Source organism: Ruditapes philippinarum, unplaced genomic scaffold, assembly GCF_026571515.1.
Source record: "Ruditapes philippinarum isolate M1 unplaced genomic scaffold, ASM2657151v2 ctg1589_1_1_1_1, whole genome shotgun sequence".
NCBI classification, from domain to species: Eukaryota; Metazoa; Mollusca; class Bivalvia; order Venerida; family Veneridae; genus Ruditapes; species Ruditapes philippinarum.
The window spans coordinates 535,532-549,980 of record NW_026852705.1 but is presented as its reverse complement, the minus strand read 5'-3'; the positions used below and the strand labels follow the sequence as shown (position 1 = coordinate 549,980).

General features: G+C 34.0%; 1 protein-coding gene across 1 annotated transcript in view; it reads left to right on the top strand.

Moving 5' to 3' along the window:
- The first annotated feature begins 5,074 nt into the window (after positions 1 to 5,074).
- Positions 5,075 to 14,449, top strand: part of LOC132721987 (nephrocystin-3-like) — a 42,507-nt gene continuing 33,132 nt past the window's right edge. Inside the window, exons 1-7 of the mRNA XM_060706383.1 lie at positions 5,075 to 5,183; positions 5,725 to 6,060; positions 6,305 to 6,587; positions 9,652 to 9,787; positions 10,273 to 10,422; positions 11,344 to 11,477; positions 13,882 to 13,974. Of these exons, the coding sequence (XP_060562366.1) occupies positions 5,882 to 6,060; positions 6,305 to 6,587; positions 9,652 to 9,787; positions 10,273 to 10,422; positions 11,344 to 11,477; positions 13,882 to 13,974 (975 nt within the window). The 5' untranslated portion in view covers positions 5,075 to 5,183; positions 5,725 to 5,881. The remainder of the gene's footprint in view (positions 5,184 to 5,724; positions 6,061 to 6,304; positions 6,588 to 9,651; positions 9,788 to 10,272; positions 10,423 to 11,343; positions 11,478 to 13,881; positions 13,975 to 14,449) is intronic.

Below are 14,449 nucleotides of genomic sequence, written 5' to 3'. Positions count from 1 at the left end.
TTCTGGAATTTACCATATGAAGTCAAGAAACAGATGATAATCGTGACCCCAGTTATGTCCCTGGGTTTGTGTTGGCTTTTGTAGTTTACTCCCTTGATCACGGCAGCAACCTGGCCCCATTGTTTACATGTCTTTAGGTAGCACTCCACACTAAATTTCAAGTTTCTGCCGTCAATGTCCTACAAGCAGTATGTCTGATAAATCTGATCCCAAACTACACAACCTGGGAAAAGAAAACACATTTTGTTAAGAACATATATGTCATAACATTGCAAATCTGTAATGAAATCATCCCATGTGCAACAGTCAGGCAGTTAAAAAAATTCCAATTCATTCCGTAAAAGCCAAAAATCTATAGTGGTCCGAGACCCAAAACAACATTTTTCGTCCCTCCAGCAAAAAATACCTGCAAATATACGGTCTACAGAAACTCTGTCACTGCTTTAGCAACTCCCTATGCATGCAAAATATCACAAAGAAATAGGTGCTTGGCCTTGTAGATTTTTTGCTATTGCTGAAAGTGTGTACCCCCCTGTAAAATTACTTGTTTTCACCGAGCATGCTGTTTAAAAGCAATGTTTACAAGGTCAGGGTATCGTATTGTAACACCGCCAGCGATTGGCTGAAAAAAAGTGCAGGGAAAACCGTATGATTCAGTTTATACATGAGGCGATTGGATGAAAGTGGGGTATTTTTAAGTATAAAAACTAATTTAAAAAGTAACACTACAATGTTTTCTGAAGAAAATGAAATATTTTATGAGTCTCTGTGATAATTTTGACTTGGATATTTGCATTTATAAAAAGTGTATGTCAGTCCTGTGATCAGCAGAAAATTTCAATGAAATGGGGGGTAATCCTCTTTGAAGTCATTTTGCAAAAAATTTGGTCGGCTACCCCTATATAACAGGAACATTTTTATGTGTCAGGCATTTCATTCTGCTAGAAAAAATACCTCTTTAGCATGAAAACTGAATTTTAAGGTAGGATAAGGGACCATTTCTTATAATGTAAGTCTATGGAAATATCAATGTGAGTGTCTGACCACAAACAATGGCGACCTTGACATCAATAATTATCAGCATGTGATTTCTAACCATGTTCTCGAATTTGCCAATGATCATATTACATGTCACAAAAACAAATTTCATGCTGAAAATGCATTTTAAAGACAACCAGTCATTTAAATCCACAATAGTCACTATATCCATGAAATCCTGCTGCCTTATAAGTAGTTGAACACGCTTAGGTCTTTTAGTTCAACATTTTAATGAAAATATTTATAACCTTAGGTAATAAAGGAAATAAATTACTGTACAGCCTCGTTTGACTAATATCATTCTTACACTTGCGGGCCAATGATTCTCAATAAAATGATATAAACGTAGTACTACGTTGATTAGTAAGTAAATTCATGGTCAATTGTATAAAAGTACAATTGTTGCGGCAATGTCAAGCACGGACTCAAAGGCGCTCATGATGGATATCTTGCCATATAATAACTAATCAATTCTTATAATTCTTATAGTTACGTATTGTTTACTTGTTTATAAAGATTATTACACTACTTGATTAAAGGGACTCCACTGAGGTTTTTTGACATGATGGGACTGAAAATATTTTTTTCCAGATAAATGTACCATTTGATGAAGGTTTAGATCACTAATCTTTGTACAAAATTTGTGATCATTCGCGCACTTTGTTTTTCCAGAATAATTATTCAAATTGTAAAAGACGACCCCCTTATGAAAAGCGTCTAATGCTTTTCACTCAATCGCGCTAAGAAAAGCATAAAATACGATTTTCAATTTATTTCAAAGTATATTTCTAAATTATCTTTGCAGATATTTCTGTTTTAAGTGCCGCAGCTCAGTTATTTAAGAATTTCAAATGTTATGTTTTAGGCTTTTAAACCTCAGTGGAGTTTCTTTAATATGTGCCTGCAATTTAGGTATAGAACAACTAAATGTAATAAAATCTAGGTGGTCACAGAATCCCTGCAAATATTTGTGATACATTTTTAAACAAACTTACTTTCTCACCCAGTTAATTCGTTTTATAACTAAATGTTAATTATTTTCATGAATAAACTAACGTTTTGCCTGTTTTGCGAAAAATATTTCCGTTGCGCCCGTAGCGCATAAAAAACATCACCGTTGCGTATTTACGTCATACCTCGAATTTGGTTCCCGCCCTTAGAAGATAGACTGGCTAATTGACACGTTATTTATTAGGTAAATAAAATTATATAATGATAACAAGATTATGATATTCGAACATGGCACTTTCACTTCAGTTAAACGTTTATTTTAATTTCTGAAAGCTTGTCAGAAAAGCTATTCTTATTAGAAAATTTGAAAACAGTGTGATTTTGAAAACAAAAACAAAAAGTAACAAAAAATACACAAAAGAAACTAAAACTGTCCCCGTTGCTGAGTAGACGAATGTACATCTACTAGACGCGGCGTGTACGCGGCGTGTAATATTTTTAAGCTATGTTTTAGGTCTGCATTATCTAAGTGACAACCCAGGGTGACACCAGTCCGTATCCAAAGGTCTTGATTTATGTCACTCTTGTGGTGGTCAACTAAGCAATGCTACATGCCTAATATCTAAGCTCTAGGAATATTAGTTCCACACAATTAAACATTAATATGCTATCCTGTATAAGTCAATATCAACTAAGTGACCTCCCCCACCCCGAGCACGACAATTATTAATGACAGGGACATGACTAATATCTGTTTTGTGGAGGTCCACGCGACATTGCTACATACCAAATATCTAAGCTCTGGTTTTGTAGTTTCACAGAATAAGAATAAAATGTGTTAACCGGTATAAGGGCTATATAAAGTCTATATAAATCAAATGACCACAGGTGCGGGGCCAATATTGACCCAAGGGCATGATTACGTATTATCACTTTCTCAGAGGTCCTTAAGACAATGCTTCATGCCCAATATTTAAACTCTTGACATCGAAGTTTCACAAAATAAGACTTAATTAAATGTGTTTATCTATACAAGGCCTATATATTTCAAGTTAATTTTTTTTTCAATTTTGATCTGTTTTCTAAGGTCTATGAAAGCTCGTTATTTTGTACGATACTGTACGTCTCACATAATTTGTCATTACGACATCCGTTTTCTCATCGGCAACACAGCCAAGGGAAAATTACATTAGTCTTTAATTTATGAAAGTATTGTGTAATTCATTGGCGATCAAGTTTACAAGAATAACCGTCCTTAGCTAGCGGGAACCTGAAAGCTTTTCTTCAGTCGCCAGGAATCAGGATCGTGTAAAAATCTATGAAGTAAAGCGGTTACAAGTGATTTTTTTTTAAATACAACGCGAGGAATATTGTCAATGCAATATGTAGATTTATATTTGGTTGCCATAACTACACTTGCGTGTTCCTCAGTGGTTATGTCTCCATTAATTGTTTCATTTGAAGTATAAAGTGGGTCATCGATATTCATTTCTAATATAATTGTTTATTGTTTGTGTATTAATGCCCTGTGAAAGGATTCGTCGCTAAATCCATTATTGTTTACCAAAATTACAAAGGTTTTCAAAATCGCACCTCAATCGTCCGTGTACATCCGTCTGGTTTCGTAAGCCGTTACCATCACTGTCAACCACTTCCTCTGGTATCACAGGACCCTGACAGGAATTCATTTAAATAATGTCCCGGAATTCATTTAAATTATGCGTTGTCGTTGTTTCAATTTGCTCTGTTATCAAGCGTCATATTCACGTTCGCATTGACGTACGAGTACATGTACTTGCATGTAAATATTGCATACGTTGAACGTTACGGATTATACATGTATGTAAACTTTATCAAATTTATGACTTTTGTCATAAACAACTTTCTTTTCACAACTTATTAATTCAACAGGTTAGATATACATGTTTATCAATTAACTTAGTTAAACCGTCACTAACGAGATAAATTGATATAACCAAAGGTCAACTTAATTCAAAACTCACAAGAATTAATCGATTTAACAAATGTATTTTTGAAATACGCTACATGGATATTTCAGCAAGAATCCAAACTGGTTTACATCGTAGACGTACACAGAAAAGATGACTTATTTATTTCACATATATATACTAAAACATAATAACAAGGTCAGACAAACATATATACGTGTACAAAACATAAAAAACCGCATGTAAATCGATTGATATACATTTTGACATATATATATATATATTCATATACACAAATAATAGTATGCATAATTATACACGGTCATTAAGGCTTGCGCAACTATCAAGGTATTTTTTGGTGGAAAGTGTCTTGATGGAATATTCTATCTATAATGTCATCAATTTTGACAGCATGCTCCTGGTTGACTTCTCCTCAATTTTGATTCTTTTGACGAGTTAATTTAATTATATCAGAAATGGTTTTTGTGCTTTGTCTTAATTAAGATGCTGTCTGTTTAGCGAATTGATATGTATACATGTATACATTTTTTGGTAATATAAATAATCATTTTTCCTCTATACAGCTTAAATGTTATGAATGGCATATATAAAAAAATACAATTAAGGTAATTCTGTCAAGTCTTTTAATATCAGCGCAAAAGGAATATATGCTTTACATTATGAGATTTTTTTCAATCAATTCCCAAGTGCTATCTTTTTACGCTTCCTATTTTATACTTATAATTGCATGGCTAAATGATAAAAATAATCTGTTCAATATTAAACTGCTTAAATATATGACATGTTTATGATGACATTGATATCAAAAGATAAAAAAAATGAAATAGCAATATATCAAATTTGAAATTATGCCATGATGCATGGTCTACAACGTCTTGAGTCACGTCCGCCCTGTCCCAAAATATTGTCCGCCTCGTCCAAACATAGGGATTCGCCATCATCCGCCCTGTCCTTGGTTTAACCCCTTTATAGTGCCATATAACAAATAAAAAGAAAAGACCATATAGTCGAAATGAACGTCATGTCACCTTAATTGATGTAGAGAACAGCACATTAAAAACCGTCCTTTCACAAAAAAATCTCCGTTACGTATATTAGTCGTACCCTGTGATGACAGTTTTCACAGTTTTTTAATATTACGCTTCACCAATGAAAAAAATGTCAAAGTAAATAAACAAGTTATTTACAAATTTTAACGGAAAGAGATTTCAGAAATTGAATATTGTAAGTATAAGTGGTCAATTATCACGTTAAATAAACTTGCCTCACAATAAATCACACAAGATAAACGCTGTACTTTCAGCAAATTATGTAAAATAAACTGTATTTCGGACGGCAAATATTCGGATATAATTACATTTTTTCACATTTTTCATTAAGATTGACAGAGAGTACTCGTTAAAACACAGATTTGTGCTTATTTTTTCACACGTTGTATGACAAAACAATTGGAAGCAAAGCTGGCAAAATCTAATTTTGATTTACTTGTATCCTATTTTTTTTTTACTTAGACAACCCCCTATCACAGGTGTTCAGCGAGTTGATTGGTCATTTTATCAAATAAAGATATATATATATATATATATATATATAGTATACTTGTTAAAAGTATGCAACCCTCCCCTGATTCTTTAGCACTTCTCTGAATGTGAACTCCATCATTTTTCTACCAAAATCTTGGTACCAAATGGTAGGAAATTGAATTATTGAGTATTCTTAAAAGACACACAGCTGTCATGTTCACTTTTTTTTTTACATTTTTCAGACAAAGTTAAGCATGGAAAACTGCCACAGTGTTAATTCATGCAGAAGATCTCTTCCATCCACAAAGAAGCATTGATTTATCTTTCATACACTGTGAAGCATTGCATTACATTTTATCCAAAGTTGAGCATTGACATACCTTTAAGACAACAAGTAAGATGGGGAATGGCGCATCATTTCTACGTTCCCAAGATGATGATGATATACTCGGTACAGATTTGGATGGAAGCAGTAAAGGTGTCATTAAAAGGATCCCTATTGAGATGAAACCTAGGGGTAAACTTGGTAACAAGATAACAAATTCTGTTCTCAGGAAACCAAAAGGAGGAAGCCTTAGGTATGTATGTTTCTTATATCATTATACATTCTTTAATACAATTTATAACATTATTTGATAATTGCCTCATCCTTTAAGTAAAGTTAAATGTATACAATACATTTATAATTTCATTTGAATTTGAATAAACTTGTCATTGTGTAAACCTTGACGTCCTCCATCACCAATGGATATGTAGAATTGCCATGTTGTAATTTACTAATTACATTTGTATTCTTTTAGTTACCTTTATTTTCATTCACAGGTCGGCTTTATCCATAGATTTAGAAAATCCTGAAGTTGAGCGTATACGTAGAGAATATGAAATTTATCGTCTTAACACAGAAAATGAAATACAGAATACGTCGAGAGAAAAAACTAAACTAGAAACTGACAATAAACGTTTGCGAGCAGAATTAACCGTATTACAACGTACATGTAACAACATGAGGCAAGAGAGAGATGCTGCTTACGAAGAAAAACTTCAAGCCTTGGCGAGGGCCGCAGCTTTTGAACATGACAGGGACAAAGTTCAGAGAGTATTTAAGGTGAGAGCTTCTGTGGCTACTCAGTTTATCAAGACTAAATTTAAAGTCTGGATCAAATTATATTATGTTTCAGAAAATATCTGAGTGTCAGTCCAGTGTTGGCACATTTATGTGTAAGTTTTAAGCCAAAGACATTGCATGTTGCAAATTTTTGAAGATTTTGCTTTTTTAAGGTTATTTTTAGCTCACCTGTCACAAAGTGACAGGGTGAGCTTTTGTGATCGCTTTTCGTCCGGCGTCCGGCCGTCGTCCGTCCGTAAACTTTTACTTTAAATGACATCTCCTCATAAACCACTAAGCCAATTTCATCCAAACTTCACAGGAATGTTCCTTTGGTGGTCACCTTTAAAAATTGTTCAAAGAATTTAATTCCATGTAGAACTCTGGTTGCCATGGCAACCGAAAGAAAAAACTTTAAATATCTTTTTTTAAAAAACCATAAGAGCTAGAGCTTAGATATTGGGCATGAAACATCTTCTAGTGAGTGTCTACCAATTTTGTTCAAATAAAAGCCCTGGGGTCAAAATTGGCCCCGCCCCGGGGGGTCATTGATTTTCCCTATATGCATATAGTAAAAACTTAAAAAATCTTCTTTTAAAAAACCCAAAGAGCTAGAGCTAAGATATTTAGCATGAAACATGTTCTAATGAGTGTCTACCAAGTTTGTTCAATTAAAAGCCCTGGGGTCAAAATTGGCCCCGCCCCGGGGGGTCATTGATTTCCCTATATGCATATAGTAAAACTTAAAAAATCTTCTTTTAAAAAACCCAAAGAGCTAGAGCTAAGATATTTAGCATCAAACATGTTCTAATGAGTGTCTACCAATTTTGTTCAAATAAAAGCCCTGGGGTCAAAATTGGCCCTGCCCCGGGGGGTCATTGATTTTCCCTATATGCATATAGTAAAAACTTAAAAAATCTTCTTTTAAAGAACTCAAAGAGCTATGGCTAAGATATTGAGCATGAAACATGTTCTAATAGGTGTCTACCAAGTTTGTTCAAATAAAAGCCCTGGGGTCAAAATTGGCCCAGCCCCAGGGGTCATTGATTTTCCCTATATGCATATTATAAAAACTTAAAAAATCTTCTTTTAAAGAACCAAAAGAGTTAGAGCTAAGATATTTAGCATGAAACTTGTTCTAATAGGTGTCTACCATGTTTGTTCAAATAAAAGCCCTGGGGTCAAAATTGGCCCCGCCCCGGGGGTCATTGATTTTCCTTATATGTGTATAGCAAAAACTTAAAAAATCTTCTTTGAAAAAAAACCCAAATAGCTAGAGTTAAGATATTAAGCATCAAACATGTTCTAATGAGTGTCTACCAATTTTGTTCAAATAAAAGCCCTGGGGTCAAAATTGGCCCTGCCCCGGGGGGTCATTGATTTTCCTTATATGTGTATAGCAAAAACTTAAAAAAATCTTCTTTGAAAAAAAACCCAAATAGCTAGAGTTAAAATATTAAGCATGAAAGATCTTTTAGTGAGTGTCTACAAAGTTTGTTCAAATAAAAGACCTGGGGTCAAAATTGGCCCCGCCTCGGGGGTCATTGATTTTCTTTATATGTATAGCAAAAACTTAAAATCTTCTTTGCAAAAACCCAAATAGCTAGAGTTTAGATATTAAGCATGAAACATCTTCTAGTAAGTGTCTACAAAGTTTGTTCAAATAAAAGCCCTGGGGTCAAAACTGGCCCGGCCCCAGGGGTGTCATTGTTTTTAACTATATGTGTATAGTAAAAACTTAAAAAAATCTTCTTTTAAAAAGCCCAATGAGCTAGAGCTTAGATGTTTAGCATGAAACATCTTCTTATGGGTGTCTACCAAGTTTGTGCAAATAAAAGCCCTTGGGTTAAATTGGCCCTGCAACGTTGGGGGGGTTGAGGGGGGCCTATATACAGGTGAGCGACCTCAGGGCCATCATGGCCCTCTTGTTTTAGTTGTTATATATTTAAATATTAATTAATATGTATGCCATGAGGGGCCTCTCTGGCTTAGAAGTTTACATTGCTGACTTCAAACCACTTGCCCTGTCTGCTTTAGGTTCATATCTCATCTGGGAGTTGGCATTTTTATTGTGAGTTAGTTATAAAGCTAGCTTTTGGAAGGTCAGTGGTTCAGCTCAGGTGCATGCATGTAACTTAAATAACGCACAAAGGGGCACCTGAGGTATTCCTCTATCAGTAAAATCCTATCATCTTTACTATATTGGTGTGATTTAAAACCCAACAAAATAATTTATTATTATTTATTAAATACCTTTCAGTGAAATTATATTGTGATAATTTCACAGTGAAAATATAAAATTTAATTTTCACAGTGTCAGATTAGATCTGAGTGCGGATGTAAACAATTATATATCTTAAATAAGTATAAAATATCATCAGACATACACTCCTTAATGTGTAAAATATGCTTCATTACAAAAAGCACATTAATATTCTGCACATATCATTTTTAAAAGTATAACAAAATTTTGTGAAATTTTACAGATTTTTTTTTTCAACAAGAATAATGTGATGTCATGATTTGATTACACTTGACTGAGATCACACACCTTTAAATGGCAAAAATGAGTCAAATGACTTTAAACTCCAAGAAAAGCATGAAATAAATATAAATATATAAAACACTAGCTCTTATATTTTCACTTGTGACTATGCCACTTGTGAAAATATATTACATACGGTGTTCACTTTGTGAAATAAATTTCTATCTTACATGCAAAGATGGGCGTCTGTGGCTTAGAGGTTAAGGACATTGACTTCAAACCACTTGCCTCTCAACACTGTGGGTTCGAATCCCTACAGGAACTTCGAATTATTTCATGTGAGGAAGCTATCCTAAGCTAGCTTACAGAACGTCGGTGGTTCTACTCAGGTGCTCTTCGCGCCTGAAATAATGCACGGAAGGGCACCTGAGGTCTTCCTCCAGAAAATCTGAAATGTCGCTTCACATGTAAATGACCTATACTGTGTCGGTGCGACGTATAACCCAATCAAACAAACAAATTAGATGCAAAACAAGCAAATATCCTCTATGTATAATATGACTAATGTTTATGTAACAGATATTTCGAGAAACAAAAGAGAGCGAGATACAGAATTTACTGCGAGCAAAACGAGAACTAGAGAACAAATTGAGCAAGGTTGCCCACGGTTACTTACCAGAAGATACTGACACCACATCTAGAACCGGCATTGACAGTATGTTTTTATTTCTACAATAAAGATATATGTTAATTTAAGAAATAATGAATTTAAAACCATGATGTTAGGATTATTTGTGTAAAATATTAATAGAAAAAGCCATGTTAAAATTTTACAATATTGCAAAGACTGGAGATACCGGATTTTTATACACCACTGAACATTGGAAATGTTTGATTTAATCCTTATTTCAATTAAAGAAATCCATCATTATACATTATGATTGTTTTTACATGATATTTGACAGTTAATGTATTAAGTTGTTTAAATCATCAGGAAAAAGAATGACCAGTATTCAGGTATTAAAATCTATTAATTATTGCCTACTGGTTCCTTATGAGGCAGAAGGAGAGGGTTATACAATAAACATATTGTCACCTTAGTGCAATAATGGGTTAGCTCACATTGAAGTTTAATAGAAGTTCATCTGTTACTGTATTAAGGTGGTGATATTGATATATGTAATATTTGTCGTACTTCAGGTAACAGTAGTCCGGGTGATTGGTGGACGAACGTTGAGTCCGAGTCATCTATGGGTAGTACCGTACAGTTGCATCAGAGCACGTTGAGAGGACCGGAGTTTGCCAGCAGTATGATGGAGTTTGACGGACCGTTTACTAATGTTAATAAAGGTTTGATCCTCTGTTTGTAAATATTTACTCCCCCTTGTTGTTGAGGGGTTATCTTTAAGGGTTGAGGCATTAGAATTGCAGCCATGTTTATCCCTAAGTGAACGTAACTAAGTTACTACATTGGTAATGTAACTGTTTTTGGTATCTTAACCCTAATAACTGGAGGTTATGGGGTTGGTTCAGTATGGATTATGTTCATTTCTTTAAAAGAATGGGGCATTCATCTTACAATTTAGGTAGTTTTTATATAGTATCATAAACATTTTCCAATTATCAATAGACATCATCCGGAATTCGGCAAAGTGGGTTTTTCTAAGCTAATATTTAGGTACATGTACATACTGACTTTTACTGTTATAGCTTCATGGTGCACTACCCATCACAATAGATTAGACAACCTGTTTCGTTTATTATCGAAGCTGTTACTGTAAAAGTTCGTTTGCACCTACATTATAAGCTTTGAATTACCCAAATATTCTTAGTGCTCGCCAATTTTTTTAAGCCAATCACCGACGAGGATTTTTCAAATTTTCAGGTTACAAATCTTAATAGAACAGATTTTATATAAACTGGACGTTTTATATTATAAAACGCAAGTGGGCGAAGCACTAAGCCGGTTAGAGTGCATATTGGATGTTCTTCGTAAATAAGAAAGCTACAGTCGCTTCGCAAGCTCCGCTCCTTTTTAGCTTTCTTATTTACGAAGAACACCCAATCTGAACTCTAACCTATACTTAATTCCGAAGTAAGTCTACCATTGGTCAGTCACCAATTATGATAGTCAATCTTTTGAAATACATTTTCTAATTCAAAACTAACCTGACGTTGAAAAAATGAACATAATGTCACTTATATAACCATTAAGAAACATGTACTGTTTTTAGTAGTTCAGCATTTATATTAAATAATGTTTATTTATAGAGGATTGGTCATCAGCTCTCGCCACGTTAAACCAGATTGTTCCTATTATACCAGAGCAGTCATTGAGCTGTTCTCTAAGATTGTATATATCAGCACCTAAAGATGCCCAATCTGAGGTGGACATGTTTATGAAGGTAAATATTTCTATCTCTTTTTTGTTTGTTCCCTGATAAGATATTGGAAATAATAATTATGAAATTAGGCAAAGCCTATGAATGGGGAAGTTGTTAAAAAAAAATTCCTTTCATTTTATCCGTTTTAAAAGTGTCATTTGGTATTTCATGCACCCCTTCCATTTTCACTTGGAACACTCGACAATTATTATAATATGTATCCAAAAGAGATTTGTTCCATTATCTGAATACCCTGCCTATTATCATCGAGTTACATTGTAAATGGCAGCGCCCGACTAGAATTGACACTGAAAATTTCATTGATAGGTATAGAATTCTATATATTTTTTAATTGTTGTGCGCCCACGATAGTGGCGGGCATTTAGATTTACCCTTGTCCGTACGTCCGTCTGTCCGCACTACCCAATAGGGATAGAGGGCCATCTTACTGTAAACAGAACAAAAGAGAACAATAGAGTTCATTCCGTAACAATAGGTAAGGGGCCATTGGCCCTCTATTAAACAATAGAAAATAACAAAAGAAATGGCCCTTTATTCCATTTCTGACGGACGGACCGTCCGTTCACTTTTGTGTCGCATGTAACTCAAAAAGTATTTGACCTAGAGTCATGAAACTTTACAGAAATGTTGATCAGCATGTGTAGTTGTGCACCTGGGTATTTTCGTCTGGATATTATTAGTATTTTTAGAGTTATTGCCCTTGACTTAGTAAAATTTTGCAATTTTCAACTTGTGTCGCATGTAACTCAAAATGTATTTGACCTAGAGTCATGAAACTTTACAGGAATATTGATCAGCATGTGTTGTTGTGCACCTGGGTATTTTCGTCTGGATAGTTTTAGTATTTTCAGAGTTATTGCCCTTGACTTAGTAAAATTTTGCAATTTTCAACATGTGTCGCACGTAACGCAAAAAGTATTTGGCCTAGAGTCATGAAACTATACAGGAATGTTGATCAGCATGTGTAGTTGTGCACCTGGGTATTTTGGTCTGAATATTTTTTAGTATTTTCAGAGTTATTGCCCTTGACTTAGTAAAATTTTTGCAATTTTCAACTTGTGTCGCATGTAACTCAAAAAGTATTTGACCTAGAGTCATGAAACTTTACAGGAATGTTGATCAGCATGTGTTGTTATGCAACTGGGTATTTTCGTCTGGATATTTTTAGTATTTTCAGAGTTATTGCCCTTGACTTAGTAAAATTTTGCAATTTTCAACTTTTGTCGCATGTAACTCAAAAAGTGTTTGACCTAGAGTCATGAAACTTTACAGGAATGTTGATCAGCATGTGTAGTTGTGCACCTGGGTATTTTGGTCTGGAAATTTTTAGTATTTTCAGAGTTATTGTCCTTGACTTAGTAAAATTTTGCAATTTTCAACTTGTGTCGCATGTAACTCAAAAAGTATTTGACATAGTCATTAAACCTTATATGCAGGTTGCTCAGCATATTTAGATTTGCACCTGGGGTTTCGCTTGTGGATTTATCCAGTATTTGTAGAGTTATTTCCCTTGACTTAGTAAAAAGATTGACAGAACAGTGGCGCGGCTGGGGCACCCGTGTCCTATGGACACATTTCTAGTTTTCTATTTGATTTTCTTTGAAATATACACGTGTAGTCTATAGCGGGGCAAGCCAAAGCCTGGGCCGGCTTTGCGGGCCTGTTCTTTGACTTTCCCGTATTAGTGAGTGAGATATAAGTTGTATCACATTGTATGGAGTGAGTTTTGGACTAGTTTTAGTCATAGCCTACTGGTGGTCATTGTATTTACCCATGCAACCAGTGCAGACCAAGATCAGCCTGCACAGCTTTCCTGCCTCTTCATTGTCTGCACTGTTCACTATTTGGTCAGTCCATAATTTGAAATTTTCTTTTAAAAAATATGATTGGTTTTGTCCAGATTATAAGCCTGACAACTTCATTTAAGATATTTAGGGTGGTTACAAGGTTTAAAGCTGCAGGCTTTCAGATAATTAATGTTTATGAAAAATCTTAAAATGTATTTAAAAGTAAATTACTGTAAAGTATACCAAGAAAGTAAGCTAAATATTGCAAACCAGTCCATGAAAATTACCAGAAATAGATCAAAGTATGTATAAATAGTCCTTACTGTGTTAGTAATACACTACAAATACTGCAAAATCAGTCATCTAGTATGTTGATTATTACTTGAATCTTTTTACTTTTCTTAAAGTTTTAGCGCAATTTTATCAAGTTAGATTTTCTTTAAATATTTTGACTCATCTGTAGGCATGCAGCTTTAATAGATTAAATATAGAATGTAACATAATGTAATCGACAAGGTATACAAAACCAACACTAATTGTTAAGATGCTTTTATTTCATCAACTATTTAAATCATGTTTTTTAGACTTTTTCTAGATTTTTATTGTTAATTATACAGGAATATAGACCAAGACTTAGCTCACTGTGTAACAAAGAAGGTAGAAGTTTGGTCACTATACATTTACAATATGATGACCAGGACAATAATCTGGTAACTATTCTCTTTATTTTTTATATAGCTGATGATGACTTTGAAGTTAAAGTGATATTATGCTCATTTTTTTCACAGTCAAGTTGAGATATATTAGTTGTATATTTCAAGAGATTGACTATTTTACTGGCCCTATGCACAACAATTGATTATCACAACTGTTTGGGACAAAGTATAAAAAGACTGCAATTCTCTTTTTATATATTGAATATTACCAATATTTTTCATAGGATATATATAGATATTTATGTAGGTCCCTGGGGATGTTGATTAAAATGTTAACGTTTATTATCAAGTTGAAAACAAAATGACAAAATGTAAAGTGATTTTAATTTTATCTGAGCAGTCAGTATTTACTGATGGATTGGCTTAATATCACTATAAAGTGTCTGTCTGTCTGTCTGTCTGTTTGTCCTCTAATCCAGTTACCTCTCTGGCGTGGGTTTGATCCCCGGGAGATGCTTTGGTAGTTTAG